Source organism: Temnothorax curvispinosus, unplaced genomic scaffold (genome assembly GCF_003070985.1).
Source record: "Temnothorax curvispinosus isolate PA1 unplaced genomic scaffold, ASM307098v1 QBEX01015766.1, whole genome shotgun sequence".
NCBI classification, from domain to species: Eukaryota; Metazoa; Arthropoda; class Insecta; order Hymenoptera; family Formicidae; genus Temnothorax; species Temnothorax curvispinosus.
Genome location: NW_020225546.1, coordinates 782,941 through 805,823, shown reverse-complemented (window position 1 = coordinate 805,823; position 22,883 = coordinate 782,941). Strand labels below are relative to the sequence as shown.

The window sequence follows — 22,883 nt, the reverse complement described above, 5'->3', positions numbered from 1 at the left end:
CTCTCTCTCATCTAATAATAATCACACGTCCGATACGATTGCGTATTAAAGATGTAACATAAACACAACTCTGTGTTTAGCGGTTTGTCAGAATTAACGAGCGCCAAATCGGATTATTCGCAAGCGTATTATTCCAAAGTGTACATCTTTGCGCGCGTGATACCTCTTCTCCCGCAAATTCGGTATCGCGATTCTTTTCAATCGCGCGAAATTGCACGAACGCGAAGTGAACTTTACATTCAATAGGGCGGACTTAAAACTAAACTTCAAAATGCATGCCGTACTCGCCGTGTACTCGTGCAGGGTAACGGATACGAGCGCGCGTACCGTCACCGCGCGCGTCGTACAGTCGGAAATGCAAGTAATTCAACGAGAATCTACAATGGAATATATACGGTTGTTATCTGCCACTGATTCGGCTCTTGGCGTTTTCTGTAGAAAATCTTTTGTACATATGTAAAAACATTAAAAGACACGAAGCGCCCGCACGCCGATCGGCGTGAGTCGGACGCTCAAACAAAGTCTTCGCGCGTAACCACCAGCTTTTATTATTTTTTTTCTCGGAAATGTATTTCATGTTGCTTCTCGACGCGATTAAAAGCCGGCCTTTCGCCTCCTTATCCGATTATCGTTACGAAGTAATAAAATATTCGGCCGAACGTCCAGATATATATTCATGAGCGACAATTTCAAGGATTTCTGTAACAACAGCGTGTGCGTAGTGGGCTTCTGAAACAGTTCCGCCGTCGGGATGCGATCACGCGGTCAATCGCTCTTTGACTTTCCGGCGGTCTCGCTTTGATCCGCTTTCTTCTCCGTGTCGTTCTCCGATTTCGCCTCGGTCTCCTGCTGGCTACCCTCCTCTTCCTCGTCGGAGTAGTTTGTCGGTGCTTCGCCAGGCTTCAACAATTTTCCGACGTAATCGTATCTCTCTGCAATAGGAGGAAAAAAAGACAAAACGTATTTAGATATCTTCGATCGCTTTTTAAAATAATTCAGCCACGTGTCTCAATATTTATCTCAATATTTATCAAGTTTCCATATCATATTCATAGGCTAAGACCGATGTGTGTGATAAAAAAAAGCCTTGAACCATGCTCTCCTGCATTATTCATGAGACTGAAAGCTTCTGTGTATTAGCTTAGTGTTAGAAATAGAACTTGCCATTTCATACAGGCGAAGAATATCATTAGGAAGAACATTGTGTTTATGTAAAATTGGAAAAAAAAAAAACATTCGTCTCGTCTGTACCTTATCAATAAGACTTTACGCCACTAGATCTTTTTACTATAATGCCCTACGCGGATAACATCTTCAAAATAAACTACAAATGTGTATTAACTCAAGATAAGATCGAGTCTGAAAGAAAACGTTCCACTAATGAGTATCAAACTCGAGATAAGATCGACCTCTGTAACAATTTCTTATATAAATTACGTAGATACATTAGCGTGGCGTCGCGAAGCAGCTCGCTTTGATAATTTTCCCTTCTCGCTGTCGGCAGCCACCATCATCGGCCGCTCGAAATGCGCTCACCTTTGAATTGCTCTTCCCACTCCTTGATGGAATTCATTTCCGTGGTGTTCAGGTCGCTCAGATCGTCGTACTTGTCCGTCGCGGCGTCCACCGCGAACCTCGCGAGTGCCCTACTGGCATCTTTGCCGCCGAACGCTTCATAGGGTCCACCTGTGCAACAGGTATAACAATAATGAGATTTTCGAAGGTCACACATTTGGGCGCTTCCTGTGATCCGGCCCTTTACCTTATTCCTACTAGAAATCATCGACGATGCAAAGCATTGTAAAGCAAGAGAGAAAATTCGAGCCGCTAATCGTCACTTATCTATTCGCAATTTTATCGCTACCTCCACTCTCGGCCGCCGGGCTTATCCGATTCCGAAGACAATACGGATTGGAATTCTCGAGTCTCGCCGCGGCCTGTACATATCCGGCCGTTTCTCTACATATTTAGCCAGACCTTTTCGCCCGCGACGCACGTCACGGAACGTGATAAACCGCTATCGCCGGGCCGGGTATATCGCGGCGCAATTGAACGAGGCACAATTGCTCGCGTGACGAGATCGGCGGGGACTTTCGCGATTTTATTTTTACGCGCCGCGGTAGCATGATATCATCGCGGGCACTCCTTGCCGCGGGGCCGCAAGCTAATAAAAAAAGGCGACTAATGAAACGCGCGGCCGTCGGGAGAGAGAGAGAGACGGAATGAAAAAATCTCGACGGGGAGGAGGAAAGAGGGGGGGCGGAGGAGACGGAGGACCAAATCATCACGAGCCGGGGAAAATGGTTCGATCGCTAATACCCGCGACGGAGAGATCGGCGCGGACGAGGGAGAATTGATCGCCGATGACGACGCGCGCGCGGGGGAGATTGGCGCGGGGGGGGGGGGGGGGGACGGGCGGTCCCCCGGCGCTCCGGACTCACCAGGGCCGTAGAACTTGGCGCCTCTGGTGACGTCGTAGACGCTGCCGTTGACACCGACCAGTATCCGGCCGTCCGGGCCCTTGCCGTCGTACTTTTTCAGATCCTCGACCGCGAAGTCGCGGCGCAGCTTCGGCAGCTTCTTCACCTCCTGCACGGGCTCCTCGGGCCGCGTGCGGCTCTTGACGATCTTGTAGACCAGGATGGCGATCACGCCCACGAGGGCGAGGTTCACCGGGCTCTTGACGATCTCGCCGATGAAGCTCGACAGGAACTGCGACGACTGCTGCGGTTGCTGTTGCTGCTGTTGTTCCTGAGCCGCGGCCGGCGAGCCGCTCTTCTCGGCCATCTTGACCAAAACCCGAACCGACCTATCTGTCTACCCGGCGGGCGAGGAGTGTCGCCCGGTGTCTCGCTGTCGCCGAGGAAGACCGAAAGACGAGAGGTTACGGACGCGCCGGGAGAGAGGAGAAACCGAAACGGCGTGCGCGGCTCCCGAATTCTCGTCACGATGTGCGTCTGTGCGTGCGCTGCGGGCGGCCGGGCGCGCACGTATATGACGCCGTTATGCGTGGCGCGTGTCTGACGACGCGTGTACGAGTCCGCCGGAGTCGTACGACTTTGGTCGGATTTGGATTGGATCCGAGATCCGCGGCGGAGAAGCGAGAACTCGCGCGCGCGCGCGCGGGAGAGGGTGGGTAAAAACGGAGCCGATCGTCGGAAGCCGCGGACTGATATCGCCGACTAGGCGCCGCTCGCCGATGACGACTCAACACTCAACGCGACGCGCGCTACGCTACGATTAATCGCCACCAACGACGCGCGTACCGGTGCGCGTGTAAACGAGGCAAACGAGCAACGTAGCGACGTGGTCCCCGCCGCCCCGTGCCCCGTAGTCCACCCTGCTGTGCTCCCCTCCTTTCCTTTCCCGCCACCCGCGTGTATGTGTGTACATACGCGCGTCGCGCGGCGCAGAAGCCGGAGAGACGAGACGGAGGAGAGACGGAGATTTGAGCCACGTTCTACGTGGCCGCACCGCGGTGGTGCGTCGCAGGGCCGTATGTACGTCGGTCCCGAAGACTGACGAGGGCGGGAGAGGGGGCACGGAAATCATTTTCCGAAAAAGTATGCGCGGCCCCCCTTGTTTCTCTCGAGACTACGCATTCCATCAAAATTGAAGTCTTATTCCCGTCGCGACGACGATTGCGTTGCGTTAATGAGGATGTATTTAGGCAAAAAAATCGAGACTTTGCATCCTCGCGTGATCGTCGGCGTAACCGGTGTCAATATGTACAACGTAAGCTATAACGTAGCTTGCGGCATAGAATTCAATGACGGGGCTACTCCAGAGCCTTTCGGGCGTCGTCGTCGGTGCCGCGACATTTTTGCCGCCCTGCTCGTCCTCTCTATTTTGACATTTCACATTTCGCCGATCATCCGACGTCCGTTATATCAACATACGAAACATATATTCGCAGTCGTACTCATTTGCTCTTCTGCAATAAGTTAGAATGTACCGTTTTCGCTTCCTCTCTCTCTCTCTGCCTGTCGTGCGAAAAACAGTTAAGTATGTCGCGAGAGGAAAAAGAAAGATTACGAGCCACGCCGCCCGGAAGAGATTATCGTCCTCCCCGTTTAAGATTCACCGGAATCTCCGTAACAGAATAGGAAAATATCGCCTCTCAATATCGCGAAATGTCCAGCCTCGGATTCCCCGGCGATTGGCGAAAGGAAAAAAACCTACAGTCATGGGCGTCGATTCTTCAAAGTCATGCTACGCAAAGTCACGTGTTTCAGATGCGCGTATCGCGTACGAGCGCCCCGCCGCAATTATGACGGTCACGGGACCGAGCGGAGCGTACGCTGTTATGATTACGATAGGATCCTCGTTACTCTTTACCCTTTCCTTTCTCACACCTTACGTAACGCGAGACGCGACTTCGTCCCGTTCCAAGGCTCCGCTTCTAGAATTTTTTTGCAGATCATTGACGCTGTAATTATTAATCTCCTTCGATTCAAGAGACTTGGTTTTTCTTTATTGCCGCACTCATTTCCCTTCTCGCTGAATTTCCAACATATGTTCAAACACATATATTTGTTTCACTTTAGATACAGCGAGCGCGTAAGAAGAATTCAGTTCGTTCTTTGCAGCTGAATTCCTTCCTCCTTTCCCTCCAACGTGTCCCGTTTCAAGTGCGAAAAACAATGCAGCTGCAGAAAATAGACTTATTGGATGTATACCGTGTATCAGTCATTTTTTATTTCACATATATGGCAATCTACATGAAAACGCAGCTCGGTGTAGCAAACGACACACCGAGTCTTTTATACATATAATCTATATTTGTATATCTATCTATATATAATTAATATAATCTACTTGTACTTGGATAAATTGTACTTAAAATGGACGGCACTGTTGTATCGAGAATACTGACGCTTTGTCGCTTCAATCAATCGGAGCGGTCTATTTACTATCGCTATTGTTTGAAGTTGAAGGCACCGCGCTACTTTCCGTCGCGTCTGCCCGAGGCAAACGCGATAATGATAAGGCACCTCTGAATCGTGCAGCACAGATGCAGATGTTTAGAGATAAACATCCTTATCGAGTGCCTAGTTTGCGTGAGCCAAGATATAGTTTTCTCTCGTACATTAAACGAATGTTACTCTACACTGAAATGTGTAAAAAGTTGATTTTACACGTTTAAACTCTCGTTATCTTTTAAGCCTTTATAATCGCCTTTGCCTCCTGATAGTCGAGGTACGGACGGATATCAGTGACGGACGACACGGCCTCGGGATTAACTCTCTCCGAGCACATCGGACAAGATTCTTCAGATTCCACGATTCTAGCGCAACAAATTAAAATTTTATCGCAACAGATAATTTTAAATAATACTCGCGCTTTTCTTGTGATATTTACCTTAAAAATTCACTTCTGATGGCTGGGAAATCACACTGGGGGCACACCGTAAAATCATCCTCCACGATATGTCGTCCCTGTAAGCACGATAGAAACGAGAGAACTCGGTTGGCGCGCTCTTCTCGTTAGTAAGCGATAATTAAGCGGGTCTTACCGTTGCAATGCAAAAAGGTATGGTGTTTTTACACTTATCACAGGTTACTTCAGTCTCGGGAACTCTGCTCTTGCAGTACGGGCACGGGGTAAGGGGCTCATCCTCGTTCTCGATATCCTTCGTTCTCGGTGGTTTCCTAACGATCGCCTCGATCTTCTTGCTGTACTTCGCGTCGACCTGGCCCCGATACTCGGGGCGCATCAGCATAGCGGCGAAATTGAAAGCCGCGTTTTTCAAGCCCGCTCTATGGCATTCTATCACGGTCGACGTTAATATCGGTACGATGTCTGAAACGTAAAACGTACCATTGTACCACGTAAGCCGAGAATTAATTCATTCGCGTTAATCGCCGCGGAGAACGGCTTTCGTCGTACTAACGTGATGGAAATTTCGATATGTTGTTGGCTACTCTTATAAGCATCCGGGCACCACGTAAATGATCGCTTCTCTTCACGTGTAATCTCACCAAGATGTAGGAATGCAGGAGTCTTAAATTGGTCTGCATCTCCAAGGGTATGGTGATCTTATTTCTCTTCAATTCTTGGTACATGCCAAACAGGACGTCGTGAGCGTTTCTGTAGTTTCCTGAAGTTAAATAAGATCCCATATCACTGTAGCGTTATACATTTTTAGTATGGGCATAAATACATACCATTAACTTGCTCCTCGTTTGCAATTATAATCGCCGTTTTAGCCGCTTCTTTGTATTGCTTCCTAGCCATGTACAATCGGAACAGATATTTCGGGTCCTAATAGGGAATACGAACATGTTAGAATCTTTCTTCTTAAGCGTTATTTATATATAAATATAGTAATAACCTTCGGTAATCCATCGCCACCTAATAAGAAATCTATCAATTGATTAGCTAACTTATCATCCTTCGCAGATGCGACAGTATCTATGGCGTAGGTAATCGCTCTATCGTCATCTGGAACCAGTTGCGCAGCTTTCAATAAATGTCGTAGAGCCTAAAAAAAAAGAAGCCCGTGTTAAAACGCCGCTATTATTTGCATGATCAAACTCGAGATTCTGCAAAGATATTGCAAATTCACCTTCTGATATTCCTTAGCGTGGAAATAGTACTTTCCAGCTAAGAGATTATTTTTCTGAGACTCGAAATGCAACGCGAGGCTTCTAAAATCTTCTTTCCGGACATTGGTATCATCGATCGTGTTCACCAAGATTTCCCCGTACAATTCCATTTTGCCGTGTTGACTGGCCAATTGAAAGGCTTCGTCGTGACAATTTGATAAAATCAGAAATTTGATAGCCGAATTATAGTCGTTCATCTTTTGGAAATATTTCGCAACCATCTTTGCACCTTCTATGCTTTTGGTTTGTTGAACAACTTCAACGCTGCGAGCTGTGGAATAAAATAATTTGGTCAAGTATATTATTTAAATATTACTAATATATCCTGTTGTGGAGTAACAAAACGCAAATACAAAATATATTTACCGGGATTATTTAAATGATCCAGATTAATTCTGATTATGTTATCGTAATCCTTGGCGGTTTCATACGCTTTGGCAGCTTCTTCATATTTACCCTCAGATTCTTTGGCTTTAGCATATTGTATGTTAATTTTCGCCGACGATATTTGCGGTAGGAGCTGTCCCACTTTGTGCCAATTTTTCAATTTTATATATGCGGATGCAGCCTTGTCGAAATATTCGGCCTTTTCGTATAACTGCGCAGCTTCGCTAAATTGCTAGAGATACACAAATATTTATGCAATTAACTTCATACAATTAAACCTTCGAAATTTAGTAGAAGTGAATATACCTTCATTGATTCTAAAATCTCCGCGCATTCTTTTCGCAATAGCCTCGAACTTTCGTTATCCATGGCTATCCCGACGCCTTTTCTGCTATCACCGCATCTTATAGACATTCTCGCTATTCCTGCTAAACATTGAGTTCGATGGTGAGGATTTTGCGCAGCCAAAGCGGACGTGTTGTAATCAACTAGACCGCGTTCGTAATTTGTTAGAGCTTTTGGGTAGTTTCCTCTGTGCAAAGAGATACATTCATTTATAATAATTATTTGCAGTATACAAGAAAGTTGTTGTGTATGTTTTTATGAGATATTTTGTTGAAGATAAGTAGTTGGATAATTTATAATCGTTATATATTATCACCATATGAAATCTGATTTGTTTATACTGGATTATATAATTAATAGGATTAATATAAAACTCTTACGTGAACTCCAATTGTTGGGCATACTCTCTGGCAATAAAAGGGATCTCGTCGGGTTTTAATTTTTGCGCCAAACTTAATGCTTGTTCCCACTGCATTAAATCTCTCCTCAGATACAAGGCCTGCACGGGCTCGGAAGATTGCAGAAAATACTTTTCGGCTTCGTTATAATTGCCTAGTAATATACACGCGTGTCCGCATAACAAAGCCAATTCATCTATATTTTCCATATTTTGTAACGTCCATACCATTGCAGCATCTTCCATATGCCGATACACGCGAATAGCTGCGTACGATAAATTTCATGTAATATTTATTTTAATGTCGTAATATAAAATTGATGAAACATGCCTTACCAAATTCGACATTTAAATTTGCAATGGCGCTTTGTCCCAGTTTTAGCCAAGCATCTTTCTCGTTTAATTTTTCGCAGCTGTTCCATGCTTGCTGGAACCTAACAGATAATCCAAAAATGTTTTTCTTTTGTTTCAAATATTTTGTACACAGCTCCTTATTTATAAATTGGATTGTATAAATCTTACCGTCTACACAAAATTTGATTATTAAAAATCTCATTAATTTTTTTCGATTCCACGATATTCCCTACTTCTTCGTGGGATGTTAATGTTGATTGTATTAATTTACTACCCATTGTACTCAGCGTTACTTCGCCAGAGTACATTAGTAAAGGCACTGAATCCGATGGCAACTTGGTCGTACTTATTTTTATTACTTTGGTACCTGTTCACAATGCAATCGAATATGTGAGATTTCGCGATGAGATAACACATGACGCTCATTCAGGTCTCACTTACCTTCAACGAAGTATTTTACAAAAATGTATGTTACAATAACGCTTTTGTTGTACACTGCAAATATAGCACGTTCAAATATGTTCTGATCCCAGAGAATGCCGTCAATGTTATCAGGACAATCAGGCACGGCAATGGCCGCTTCGTTTATCGGATCAAATACATAGACGTCAGACTTATTGTCAACGAAGCACAATTGTATTCCATTTGCGTCCAAATGTAACTCTTTTATTCCATTGTTATGCATAAATTCGGTACACTGGTGAAATGTCTCCAAGCAAAAATATATAATATGACCCATCTAAAAATTTTAAATAGACGCATTTTCAAGTTTTATAATTTATAACGTTGTTCAAAATTATCTCAGGATGATGCTGACTTACGTCATTACCATAAACCAGGAAATCCGAGCAAAGAGCGTGACACGTTATTCTACTGTGGGAAAAATTCGAATCCGGGAACATCTTCGTATCCTTTCCGTTATTTATTAGAGTCTGATCGGATTTAATCTGCACATGAAGTAGAATTAGCAAGCACGTCTTGCGCGATTCTCACTATTGATTTGTAATTAAACTAGAAACTCATACTTACCGAATGCAACTGCAGTTTCCCGTCAAATAGCGCCGATACATATGTCTCATTCAAGCGGATGCTATCTATCGTGGCCAAATAATCTCTCTCGAAATGTATTTTGTCATAATGGCTTATAGATAAATCCCAGAAGAGCGCTCTATTGTTTAATCCTACCGCTAAGTGTGATGGACCCACCGCTAATATCGCCGGTTCTATTATAGTGTTGATTACTTGCGGGCTCGGTTTGTCCTGAAAAACATGAACATTGGTGAAAAGGTCCGCTTTGTCACTTTGCGTCGTTGGAAGGTACCTTGTCTAACGTATAAAGATGTACAGTCACTTCCATCAGGCTCGTCAATAACGCTATTTTGTTCCCGCAGACGCTGGTCAATTTCGGAATCTCTATCAAATAAATTAAAATATTGCCGACGTAAGTCACGACTGCCAGCATCGTTCCGTCCGTCGACCACTCGATACTGCTGATTCCATTTTCGTTGGTCACCGTGATCAACGTCTCGGTTTCCTCGAGATTCTGCAGACTGTGCACTTTCAGCGTATTGTCGCCGCAAGTAGCCACCTTCCCGACCGCTTGGCTCAACGCGATATCCGTCAGAGAATCTCTGTGATTCTTGATTTGAAATAATTCTTGACCAACTTCCTTTATGTGCGTCGATATCGCGATAAAAAAACCAGCCTCAAATCCTACCAGTATGTAACCATCGCCATACCTGTAAGATAGAAATGCACGCGCATCGTTATCACAGTACAGCGCGTTAGAATTATTTCGTATTACTAGTAGACAATTACCACTTGTAAGTTACAATTAACCCGTAACGTTTCTGAAAGGCCAATTCAATAGGATTGTCCGGATCCAGAATGTTGTACAGGAACAATGTCGTTTTGCTAACGATGAGGGATACCTAAGTACATATTTTTGCACACGTAAAAGTAACAGCTCTACGTGAATATTTTGTGGATGTTTTTTTTAACAGCGAGTGTCAGTGAAATATTATACCGTGTTTTCACCGCCTAGTCTGTGGTCCATTTTCATCTCGCTAAATTGTATGTGAGACGGATCGCCTTGAAGAGTTATCTCTCGGCGGGTATCGCCCTCGCTCGTGCTGATGGTTAAAACCTTGTCCTCGCTTGCCAATGCGAGAAGACCGTCTGCCGACCACGCGCCGGATAAAATGCGCTTTCTGTGTTTTCCCAGAATAGGTATCCGCCTGTGCAACGCAGAAGAATTAAATAGAGTAACTTTAAGACATTTTACATTATATTACATTCATGACTCATTGTTTCTCGTCTTTGGCCTGATATCGTACTTGGCATTTATATGATCGTAAAGCACCAGATTTCCCTTCTGCGTTCCTATCGCCAGCAGACAGCTCTTCTTCGCCCACATCATGCAGGTAAGCCCGTCCCTCACGCCCGCGTCTATCTGGGACTTTTTCCCAGTCGTGGCGTCCCATAGAATTAAAGTCGACGAATTCTGCGATATTATGGCCAACAGATCCCCGTCCGAGTCCCAGCCGAAGCCGGTGCACAATCCGGAAATTGGTATCCGCTCCTGAATGTCCCCTTGCCTGTCGAAAATGGCAACGGTGGAGTCGCAACCCGTCGTGGCCAGATGCGTGCTGTTGCCAGGACGCCAGGAAATGTAGACGTTACCGCTGCCGTGGGGTTGGTCTAATCGATAAAGGACCTGTCGTTAAAAAATTGTAAATTAAAAATTAAACGAACATTTTCCTTTGCGCGCAGAAATAGAGGAAAAAGCGTAAAATCTACGTAGCGATAGATAAAATGAGACGAATAGATTACAGATTTGATTAAGTAGAACGTATTTTTCGCACTTGGTATCGTTAACGTTGATATTTTTATTAAACAATTTCGCATAGAGTAGGTCTGTCGACGCTAACATAACCTACCTTCTCCGACGACATCGTAACGCGGAGAATTTGTCTCTGACGGGGAAATTGGTCAGTCCGCGCATTTAAGTGATATATCTATACGGCATTACGATGTGCATAGCTTAAATATTGATTTATTAAGCAATGTCGCTTTCGCGTACCGACATATCTCCTATGTCGGCCATATTGTTTACCTTTGTGTTGCTTTGCTTTGCTTGTGCGATCGATTTGCATCTGTACGTTGACGAGGAAAACTGCTAGCTAATATAACTCGATAGATAAAGTAGTGATAACAATAAACACAATATAACAATATCATTGATGGCTAGTTGAGAAAACATTTTTTTGTCAAAGATTTGTCAGAGATCTGTATAATTACCTCTTCTATCAGCTTTTAATTTTGTTGATGATTTCGATAATAATTTTTTTAAACAAGCACGAAGGATAATTCAAACTAGGCCTCGTCAAAAATATAATTGTCAGCCAAATAATAATATATGTGTTAAATAATAATTATTATAACAGCTAACCAATAATAATAATCAGCTAAATAGTAATTATGTCAGTTGAAATTTCATTTTTTTTAAACTTGATTTTTCAAGATTTTACTTACAAGTATCCTGCTGCTGATTTCTTTAGACATAATGCGTCATTCAACTGTAGAAGGGAAATGACATCGAGAACGTTGAAAGTAAAAGAAAAGGCGTGTACATGTGTAATTTCGTTAAAAAATATATTTTGTAAAAAGGATTCTTTTATTTTTGAATATTAACTTATTTTGCGAGTAATCGTGGCAATCCGCTCTATCACATCCATCAATATTCGCGGATTCATATGGGAAGATAAATATTAATCACACAAATGACATTACCAAAAACACGTTTTGTAGTACCAACCCTATGCCATAATTTGTATATACAAAAAGCCGATAGTTATATTTTAACTGTATTTTATGTTACATGCATATCAACAGTTTTTTAAGTATAAAGTATCGATAGCATGATTTTATCGGCCACAAGTACGCGAACCCTCGTAATTGCATCTGGATTCATACTGTTGTTTCGCTCACGACGCTTCGTTCGTGCTCGTCATCAGCTTAGGGAGTAGCCTTCGGTTTCAGTTCGTCGTAACACGGTCTCAGGAAGATCTGATTTTTCTTCGCCGGATTGTAGTACTCGTGGCCCTGAAACATTTGCAAATCGATTATGTTACGTGCAGACAATTTCGACGATTAATTTACTCATCGAACGACAGCAAGTCGTGTGGGAATCCGCACCTTGGACCAATCGTAAGAAACCGCGTACGCAAATATCTGCCCATTGTGATTGAAACAACAACGTGTGATGGGTTGCTCCATCGTTTCGGAGGATTTCAACTTGGTACGTGCGTCCTTGTCCCAAAAACCAAAAGTACCATCGCCGCCTACGGTCGCCACGGTGCCATGCACCGGATGGAATGCTATGTCGTTTACCTGTCCGCGAATCGATAAGTTATCGTGCTTGCCCAAGAAAATAAAGGACGTATTTCATTTTTTAAATTTTATTTCACGTCTACGAACCGCGTAGATGTCTTGGTATCCATTGGGCGTGCCGTTAGTCCGGTGGCATTTAAACGTAAAGTTCTCCTTTGTGCTGAGATTCAGATGATGAATCGCAACGCGTCCTTCCGTGCTTCCTATCGCAAAGCCGGTCGGCACTTTCTTCTTGTCCCTGAAGATCGCCACGCAACGATACTGATACTTCAGGCTCAATTCGACAGGTTTATATTCGCGCGGACTGCCCTCCAGTTGATAGACTATTAAACCGCGTCCGGCCGTTCCCACAACCGCCATGGGGTAGTCCTGTGATATCATTAGTGTCAACGATACCGCACAGCGTCATGTATTTTATTATATACTTGCTTGCACTTACAACATCCGAGCAATAGCATCTTTCTGGTAGGTTGATAGTCATCGCCGGTTTGGGACTGCGCAGATCCCAAAACTGAAAATTTCACACTTTGATAACAAATTTCAGGCGTATTAGAGAAATATTTTAATAATAATAACAAATATAGTAAGAAAACTGACAGACTAGTAGGCAAAAGAATTTGATGAATTATAAAATATAATGTTAATTCTTAAAGTAAGATTGCAAATTGAATATTAACCCTTAGTGTCTTGTCCCAGGAACCAGTCATCAGACAAGAATATGTAGATGCCTTTATCCAGTGGCATGTTCTGATCGGTGCGTCATGAGCCGCCACTTGTACGCTCTGATTCGTAGCTAGGTCCCAGCACTTTGCCGTCTTGTCGCAACCCGCCATAAATACTTTGGTTCCATCCTAACAATTATCACGTGGTCATTATTACATTCTTTCGTGCTGTTATTTATCCGCAGTTGTGTTTGTTATATATAATTACATTATTATTATCATATTAACGAAGGGACTTACGTCACTCCAGCACACATCCAAGACCGGCGCTGCCATACTCTGCATGGATTTCGGTACCGTCTTGCCGGATTGCTCCACCTCCCAACAGCGAACGTTGCAGTCCCAGGAGCCGGCCACCAAGAAATTCTGCGGTATGGACGCCGGACTGAAGGCCAGGCTGGAAACCGAGTCGTCCGGCGGCGAGACAACCTCGAAGTCTTGCATCGGATTCGACGTGTTCGACGTTGCCGTCCTCAACGAGTTGCTCTGATTGAACATACTTGATCGGCTGGATCTCGATCGTCTCTCTCGATTTCTCTGCAGGTAGAAATATATCGGTGACGGACAGATCAATTTCCCGCGTGTGCCGTCTCCTCCCTCATGCGGGATGTAAGTATGCGATATTGTTTACCTGGCAGTTTACGTCACGCAGGCGAGAACGGGGAATCTCTACATCATCCACGCCCGAATCAATTCTGAACGAGATGCTGAACGAAATACGAAAGCAATACGGAGCAGTACGGAGTGAACGTTTTAACGATGGAGCTCGCGGATTTGTGAATTCAATCAAAATAAAAGGCCGACATCTCTCGCTGTAGTTCTCAGCTTCGCGCACGCGTCGCAATACGACAAGGAAAGTAGATGGTACTGAGATAGGAAACTGACAGTAAATATCGGAGCGCAGCCAGCATTTTCTAATGATGATCAACGATTGGCTATAAAATAGGGAAGTCCACGAGTCTCTAGAAATTCTCTATTCCATACCAATTTGAAAATCATTATTTGAAATATTTAGTATTAATTTAATATTATTTTATAATATAATATTAATATATATATATATATTCCATTTTTTAAATTGCATGATAATATTAGTATTTTAAGTTACGATTGTAGACTGCAAGGCAGATAATTTGTTTCAACAAGCATTTAATTAATAGCCAATATTAATTTACTATATTTATTGTTATAATCATATGATAGAGTTGAGAATGTAAAACTCTTATTAAAAAGGTTTTCTTATTTCACACAACGTGTATTTCTTAGAAAACTTGGCGTTACAAAAATAACACAAGAGAGAATCTTAATGATTTGTACACAACAAAAAAATTAAATTATTTGCATGTTACATTAGGTCTTATAGCTTTGAGCAGTATCAGATCCATAAATACGATTATGGCTGCGGTCCACTTGACGCTACAAATGCTTGAAGCATTCCTCTTCTCTTTTCTTTCAATGAAGAAAGAAGGAGAAGAAGAACGCTCCAAAGTATTTGTAGCATCAAGTGGACCACAGCCTATATTATATATTCATTATTACATTATAATCATGATATAAGAGTTAAGAATGAATTAACTCCCATTAAACTTTTCCTATCTCACACAACCGTGTATCTGTTAGAAAACTTGGCGTTACAAAAATAACACAAGAGAGAATCTCAATGATTTGTACACAACAAAAAAATTAAGTTATTTGCATGTTACATTAGGTCTTATAGCTTTCAGCAGTATCAGATCCATAAATACGATTATACTATATATTTATTATTACAATTATAATCATGATAGAGTTAAGAATGAATTAACTCTCATTAAAAAGCTTTTAATATCTCACACAACCGCGTATTTGTTAGAAAACTTGGCGTTACAAAAATAACACAAGAGAGAATCTCAATGATTTGTACACAACAAAAAAATTAAATTATTTGCATGTTACATTAGGTCTTATAGCTTTCGGCAGTATCAGATCCATAAATACGATTATATTATATATTTATTATTACAATTATAATCATGATAGAGTTAAGAATTAATTAACTCTCATTAAAAAGCTTTTCCTATCTCACACAATCGCGTATTTGTTAGAAAACTTGGCGTTACAAAAATAAGATACGAGAGAATTTCTTTTCAATAATTTGTACACAACAAAAATTAAGTTAATTGTATTTTATACTAAGTCTTATAGCTTGGAGCGGTCCCAGATCCGTAAGTACGATCCCACTCGATGTAAATGTTCAGATCCGACTGAGAAACGCTGGGTCGCACGTTGATCAGCGCTTGCTCGAAATCGCGATTCGTTATGTGCCTCACTTCCTCCATTCTTATATCCTCGAGCTGACTGAAGGGGATACTCCGGATCGGTTCCATGCTCGCTTCCTTGCAGAGATTCGTCATGTCGGCGCCGGAATATCCCGCTGATTTCTCCGCGATCCTCGCGATTTCCTCCTCAGCGAGATCGTGGTGCACCGATCTCAATAAATTGTTTATTATCTGCTTACGCGCCTCGAGCTCCGGCAGTGGTACGTACAATCTCTTGACGAGACGTCTCCTCGCCGCCTCGTCCAACTCCTGAGGCCGATTGGTCGCGCCGACGATCAGAATGCGATCGTCCTCGGACGTCGCCGCGCCGTCGAGCTGCACCAGGAACTCCGTCTTCAGCCGTCTGGAGGACTCGTGTTCCGTCTCCGAACGCTGCGTCAGCAGCGAATCGATTTCGTCGATGAAGATGACGGACGGCTGATGAACCTTGGCCACCGCGAACAACGCGCGGACCATCTTCTCCCCGTCGCCGATCCATTTGGAGGTCAGTGAGCTCGCTGAAATCGAAAAGAACGTGGACTTGCTTTGCGAGGCTATGCACTTGCCGATGAGGGTCTTTCCCGTGCCGGGCGGGCCGAAGAGCAAGATCCCTTTGGGCGGACGGCGGAGACCCGTGAAGATGTCCGGCCTCAACATGGGGAACACCACCACCTCCTTGACGATCTTCTTGATGTACTCGAGCCCCGCGATGTCGTCCCACGTTATCGTTTTACCCAAATCCATAATCTCGTTCTTTATCAGCTCGATCATGTTCGGATCGATGTTCTTCAGCCTCTCATCCTCCACTTCCTCCCCGCTCGCTGTGCCTTGCGGCGCACTGTTACTTTGCTCTTCTTTGTCGCGTTTGAACGGGCAGATGAACGGAGCATTGGCCGCTCCTCGACCGCCCAGAGTCTTCTTCGGTGCCGATTTGTTCTTCTTCATCTCCTGGATGTGGAGTTCGTCCCTGGCGCTTCTGAAGGAATCGAGAGTGACTCTTTGCGTTTTGGCGTCTTCGCTGCTGGACTGTGGAGGAGTAGCTGGCTTTAATTTCGGTGCATGCGGATCTATCGGTACGAGTCTGCTGCGCGAGTTTTTACCATTCGTATCACTATTGTTTAATTTAGGAGGCATTTTTTGCACAAATTTATCCAAATTCGGATAAGAATGGCTGTTTGATTGTACTTTGGGTGTATTCTGTTTGGCGTGACTTACATGCTTATTAATACTATTTCTAGGAATATTCTTGAAGTAAGTAGATATTTTCTGTTCACTGTTAGGCTTCAATGAGAATTCTTGACTCAAACTTTGGCTAGAAGTTGCCTGCAACTGCGGAGAGATTTTTCTACTTCTCTCCGATATATCCTTCTTCGAACTGTTTATTATTTTCTCTATATCCCTATCGCTGTAAGATCTTCCTTTGCAAGGTAGAGTGTTGAGCTTCTGACAAGCCAAAGGTTTTATAAATTTCAGCGTGGCGTCCAACTTCTCATCGTCCAACTTCGACTTCCACTTCAACGGATCGTTTTTCACGTTCGATAGTTGAGATTTAATCTGTTTCCAGTAATTGTTTACTCCAGTCTTGTCTCTCACCAGAGTATGATAGTCTTTAAGACCCTTTCGGAGCAGCTCCGCCGCCGTACCTTCCGAATCGCTGCGCAATAGACATTCACAAGTAAATAGAAAATGTGCGTGACAAATTTAACATGACAGAAAAACTATGACGTGCACGTATGCACTTTACTTACAACAACTTTGTCGTCATGTACTTCACAGCGAGAGACCTGCGTTCGATGTCCGCGACATCGAAGCAATCCTTATCTTCCTTTGAAAATTTCAGGGTGTGGTAGGCGGCCAAAACATTATTCTTCTCCTCCTTCGAATTTTGTGCAACACGTGTCTTCGCACCGGCAGGATTTACATCCTTATCCATGATGCGTCAAGGTATGATATAATAAAGTACCAGGAGCACAGAATATCTTTCGAGCGTTATCGCAATTGAAGCGTCATCGCGTCTTAACAAATCGTTTGGCGCTAAGATTTAATTATCTCAAATTATCTCTGACACGTGATAACAACAACTTCTACCCTACACCTGTTGCGGCGCGAAATATTGCGTACATTGAGCGCACACTCACTCCGGAATCAGAATGCGTTTTGGATCACGTGTTTCACGCCCGCTGTTGATTGGCTGATCGCGGAGGCCCGTTTCTGGTCGATTTTCGACGTCAGGTTGTGGTAGTCGTGTCGCGTTAGTCGCGTAACCTCACCTAACTTCAGATCGAACCTCCGAGTCGTCGGAGACCGGAGCTCGGGCCTCGGAGTCGGAGGCTTCGACGAATATACGCAACCCTTTCTCCAAAATTAAAGTATATCATCCTAGTTCCATCCGATCCGTAGATAGAATTAAGTTTGTTTAATAGCCAAGATAATCCATGCGAGGCGACTTGACGGGAACGTTGGAATTTGCCAACGAGGTATTATCGTATTATCGTTTGATAATTTATCACTGGATTTCAACGCGCGACGCGCGGCACCAAATAAAAATGGTGGGAAATAGTGAGAAATATACTTCAGCTCGTGTCAAGCTTTCGAAGGGTTTTAAAATATATCTTACGTACGCGTGTTATCAAAATTCTTGATGTTGTATCATTTATCGCAAAATTGTTACTTACATTATTAATTATATTGTTAATTATAAATATTATTAGACATTATATATTATTTTTCGCGATATAATGGGTGCGATCCACTTGGCGCTCACAAACCCTCTTGCGGAATTAAACATTTCATTCTTGTTGTCTATCAAATATTGAACAAGGACAACAAGCGTTTGAAGCGTTTAGTCGTCTAGTGGATCGCATCCAATGTTTTATAATTTTATATAGAAAACAATAGAGAGAGCAATTGGAATATTTAAATCATCTACAGTCTAAATAATTGAAAACGCTAAGAAGATAAGAATTTATTTATGAAATAACTGCAATGAGCATTTTAATGATAACTTATTAAATTATGCTCTTGTCTGTTTATTTATTTTTAATTTTACAATTAAATTAGGTTAATTTGATTAATTTTTTTATTTTAATAGGGTTCATACTTTCAGTATTCATTATTATTATGCAATATAAGGGTTTATTTAAAAACTAAAACACATTTAAAAAATTAAAATATCCAGCAAAAGGAAGATTTTACTTTTTCTTATATAAAGGAGTACAATTATATTAAAAAAAATTATATTATATAATTATCATCCCTTCGCTTTCGATTGCATTTCGTTAATTTTTTACATTTCCAAACTTTTATAACTCTATGGAAACTCACATCATTTGCGCATCTAATCGTAACAATAATAGATATATAATGCTATTCAGCTCATATAGTTATCTCTTCATAACAACGTCTATAATTCACAGTGCGAGCAATGCACGCAGTCTGAATCGGAATAGCACCCGCGGCGCGCACCAGTTTCGAAACATTTAATTATTAGCTATATAAACTTTGTAACACGTCCGTTTATGCCTGCTTCCCCCCCCCCCCGGCAAAGCCGTAATAACTACAGTAAACCCGATTCGCACCTCGCAATGGATTCTACTTACATACGACAGCGAAATGTCAAATAATGAGGCAATCGGGTAGTAACACGAACAAAAACGAGGCTTATTGTTTCATTAACACATAATTAAATAATGTTAATGCAAAAAAGTGAGAGAACGTAAAGTTACTTGATGGCGTTAAAAATAATAAAACTACGAGATAATCATACCGAACAAAATTATTATTTGCAAGAAAATAGATTTCTTTGTATTTAGTTTCCTTAATTCAAAGAAGTATATTAGGTAGATTTAATAAAAAAACATTTTTCTGAGTTTATAAACTTACAAAATAAAGGAGAAAGTAAAACGAAGGTTTTTTACCTACACCGAGAAAAAAATACTTAAAAATTTATTTGTGGAATATACTTAAGGTTTATTTCTGTGAAATAAACTTTCTCTCTGTGAAATAAACCTTATATTCCACGAATAAATTTTCAAGTATTTTTTTCTCAGTGTATAGATTGCCTGTATCGCTTTTCTACATATAGAAATGAATTTTCTCCCCGATGCATTCCTGTTTATCCATCAATCTTTTTCAGCGTCCGGACGGTCTCGGAACTCTCGGACTGAATTCCCTGCATGACCAGCCACGACTGTTTGCCATCTCGTTATGGATCGCGATGATGACAGGAACGATCGCCGCGGAAACTGCTACGTGGTGAGTATAAGGGGTTACATTGTTCCATTGGGGTTACATTCGATCGCCGTCGTGACCGCATTTGTGTTCGGGGACCATAAGACTATCGGACACGTACATACATATAGGGCGTTTCCAATTCCACGTTTATCCCGTATATATTGCCGTTAAATAATTGCCGTTAATCTGAAATTAGTTTTTGCCAGAAGCTTTATTTAATTGCGAGGGCTGCTACTTAAATGTTTTGCTAAGGCAACATTTTCTTTGAACCGGCTGAGGAAGACGCTTGCGAAATTTTAATCCGCAGCTTTAAAACACCCTGCAAAAACGTAATATATAATGTGTCGCCTAAATTAAAGTGCCAGCGATGCAATTGCGACGAGCAAAATGAGTTTCGCGCATTAAGATTAAGCGCGTTTCTTGCGATACGTGCTTGTCGCGCTGTGTAAAGATATAACATATTCTACTTTCTTGATCGAAGCTCAGTGATGTTTGCAAAAACATATCTTGTCTATTATTATGAAGATATTATTATTTAGCAGACAATTTAACGAGGACGTTAAAAGTTCTGAATTATAACACAATTCTTGAAAAAGAAAGAGAGAGAATTATTATTCGCGCTTTTTATAATAATTATACAGTATCTTTTATATAAATAAATTATTCCGCCTTTCATCTTCAGAGAGACTCATTCAAGAAGATAATGACACGAATAACATCTTATGTAATTAATCATTGTGAAAACCATTTATATTTCTCAGTCAATCCATTTCAATGCATTTATTTCCGTTTGAGAAATATAGGGAGATGGATATATAAATAATATACGACATTAATTTATCATATATTTATTTACCGTGTTTTTGCAGTGATACGTTTTGCTCGTTATAAGTATAAATTTGCGTTTAAAAATTCATGAATTTTGCATGGACAGTGATTTATTATCGAGATGTGAAGCGAATAAACAAGGCCGGTTTACGTAACGCCGAAACGAGAGGGAGAAGTTTACAAGCTCTCGGGAAAAGGAAATATCTAGTGATTACGCGAAGATTCTTCATGGTTGAGTTAGTTACAATAAAGTTGGAATTTAAATCGTAACAAAAGCTGTCCATAAAACTCGTGAGAATTTCGCAGAGCGTGCATTCGAGTTCGCAAACACCATAAGACAGTTAAGACTTGACGTATCAAGCGTCAATAGTGTTCTCCCGACAATAACTTCTGTAACAAGCTTACGAGAGAAAGAATGACATCTCTTCTACATTGCAGACGTCAAGCGTGCTTCTAAAGTATTGAATTTGCGAAGCGAACAGGATAGAAAATTTTCAAACATATTGAAGACGACAGTTTATCATTTTCTTATTGAAGTTTTCTTACGAATAATACATAGATATTGATTTGCATTAAAAAAATATATTACTTAATTCTCTTAAAACAATTAAAAAGATTAGAAAGGTGTAAAAAAAATAATTTACCTACTTTTTTCAGAACTTTCAATGTTTATATCAACTCTTACAAAACTAAATAAATTATTATTAAAAAATAGACTTTTTTATTTTAAGAAAAATAAATAATTTATTATAACAAAAAGGAAAGCTAGGTTTTTTTATAAAAGAAAATCTAGAATGAAGAGAAAGAGTTTTTTTTAGAGAGAGGTATAAGAATAATTAATTTTTTTAATTCAGAATATAAAATTTAATTATTGTTAAAGGGGTAAATTATTAATTTGTATTTATAATAAAAATAGAGAGATATATATAGAGAGTGATACAAAAGATATCGAAGGGTTGTTGGCAAACACTTTCTCAAGTCAGATCGAAGGATCAAGTACGATCGAAGGTATTAGCGAGATTGGTATAGGAGCTAAAAGCTAAAAGAGGAAACTGTGACGTAAATCGTGCTATTTTTTCGGAGGAAACCTTGATCTCAGACAGTTGATCTAATGCAGCTTATTCGACTTCCGCGAATGGGCTTTTAACGATTGCTATACACGCTACGTGTACTTAGTGTGCAAAATATGCTTAGCGTCGGTGAATTCTGTGATTAGTGGCGATCAAACGTCAATAATGGTGTTTCGGTTCGGTTTACTAGTCTGGAAACTCCCGTTCCAAAATTGGCTTAATTTCCGTTGATTAATTTTATCCCCGAGCCTCTACCTGCCAATCTACAATGCTCTGTTGATGTAGTGGATAAACAGTAATGCCGCTGTATAGCTATCGACCACCGCTCCAAGAGAATTTATGAGCTTCTGACTTCAGTAATGTCAGTAGGAATGAATGTACGAGGAAACTGGTGACATTTAAAGTAGAGAAATCTATCAAGAAATCTTGCAAAATAATTTTTAGGTATCTGCAAGTTTAATAATTTATGGCAACAGTTTAAAATTACAAATAAAAAAGAAAGAGTTTCTTTTCAATATCTTTTTCTGTTTAGTAATTTTATTCTAATAATATATTTTTTTAAAAATATTTAACTTTATTTGTTGAAAAATTTCTATCTGCTTCTCAATTTTATATCGCTTATGTCGCTTAGTTTCTTAGTCATTTTTTGCAACAGGAGTAATGTTCTGTGAACTGTATCAAATTTATCGAACGATAAATTTATTCTGTTCTTGTGCGTGTTATTATATATTGTTGTGAACTTTTCTATCGTACGACCTGTTGATTCGGAAATATTGAAATGAATTAGTATAGGATCTTGCAGAGGAATGGGTTTTAATTTTAATTCTTTGATTAATGTATTATAAGAAAATAGAAAGAGTATTTTTAGAATTTGGTAACTTATTTTTATTGTAAATTAATATCTCATATAATTATGTTGAAAATATCAATATGAAATAATAATACGAAAAAGATATTATCTACAAATTGAATATAAAGCTTATGTAAGCCTAAGATGCGGATAAAACTTTGAACGATAAAATTTTTTTTCATGTTTTTCTACTTCTCTCATCTGCGTGCAATTTAATTTTTCGTGCACGTTGTAGACTTCTAGCATCCTCAATTTTAATCTTTATTAAGTTTCTCATCAGTAGGTGGATCTGAGATAAGAAAAAATATGAAATAAGAAAAAAAGAACCCTTTTTTCTATTCAAATACTCATTAATTCAAGATTGCGACACTCTTGTAGGATATTTCGTATTTCTCTCTGC

General features: G+C 41.1%; 4 protein-coding genes across 5 annotated transcripts; all 4 read right to left on the bottom strand.

The window, feature by feature from the left end:
- Positions 1-575: 575 nt before the first annotated feature.
- Positions 576-3,278, bottom strand: LOC112466010 (membrane-associated progesterone receptor component 1-like). Its single transcript, XM_025033851.1, has 3 exons — positions 2,442-3,278; positions 1,537-1,686; positions 576-932 (listed from the first exon to the last, which is right to left on the bottom strand). The coding sequence occupies exons 1-3, from the start codon at positions 2,785-2,787 to the stop codon at positions 766-768; spliced, it is 663 nt and encodes a 220-aa protein (XP_024889619.1). The 5' UTR covers positions 2,788-3,278; the 3' UTR covers positions 576-765.
- A 1,398-nt stretch (positions 3,279-4,676) lies between these two features.
- On the bottom strand, positions 4,677-11,045 carry LOC112466009 (WD repeat-containing protein 19). The gene is made up of 20 exons (XM_025033850.1): positions 11,031-11,045; positions 10,428-10,807; positions 10,118-10,328; positions 9,910-10,022; positions 9,413-9,830; positions 9,121-9,351; positions 8,913-9,038; positions 8,533-8,830; positions 8,260-8,458; positions 8,074-8,171; positions 7,721-8,003; positions 7,302-7,527; positions 6,975-7,227; positions 6,569-6,879; positions 6,335-6,484; positions 6,168-6,264; positions 5,894-6,100; positions 5,516-5,802; positions 5,362-5,438; positions 4,677-5,287 (listed from the first exon to the last, which is right to left on the bottom strand). The coding sequence occupies exons 1-20, from the start codon at positions 11,043-11,045 to the stop codon at positions 5,161-5,163; spliced, it is 4,107 nt and encodes a 1,368-aa protein (XP_024889618.1). The 3' UTR covers positions 4,677-5,160.
- A 686-nt stretch (positions 11,046-11,731) lies between these two features.
- On the bottom strand, positions 11,732-14,054 carry LOC112466018 (mRNA export factor). Its single transcript, XM_025033863.1, has 7 exons — positions 13,837-14,054; positions 13,446-13,742; positions 13,161-13,334; positions 12,923-12,994; positions 12,571-12,852; positions 12,289-12,483; positions 11,732-12,195 (listed from the first exon to the last, which is right to left on the bottom strand). The coding sequence occupies exons 2-7, from the start codon at positions 13,701-13,703 to the stop codon at positions 12,109-12,111; spliced, it is 1,068 nt and encodes a 355-aa protein (XP_024889631.1). The 5' UTR covers positions 13,704-13,742; positions 13,837-14,054; the 3' UTR covers positions 11,732-12,108.
- A 717-nt stretch (positions 14,055-14,771) lies between these two features.
- LOC112466039 (fidgetin-like protein 1) lies at positions 14,772-17,714 on the bottom strand. Of its 2 annotated transcripts, XM_025033918.1 has the most exons (3): positions 17,251-17,714; positions 16,718-17,156; positions 14,772-16,528 (listed from the first exon to the last, which is right to left on the bottom strand). In XM_025033918.1, the coding sequence occupies exons 1-3, from the start codon at positions 17,433-17,435 to the stop codon at positions 15,377-15,379; spliced, it is 1,776 nt and encodes a 591-aa protein (XP_024889686.1). In that variant the 5' UTR covers positions 17,436-17,714; the 3' UTR covers positions 14,772-15,376. The 2 variants fall into 2 exon arrangements, with proteins under 2 accessions (XP_024889686.1, XP_024889684.1); XM_025033916.1 differs by having other exon boundaries at positions 14,773-17,156; positions 17,251-17,713.
- Positions 17,715-22,883: the final 5,169 nt, after the last annotated feature.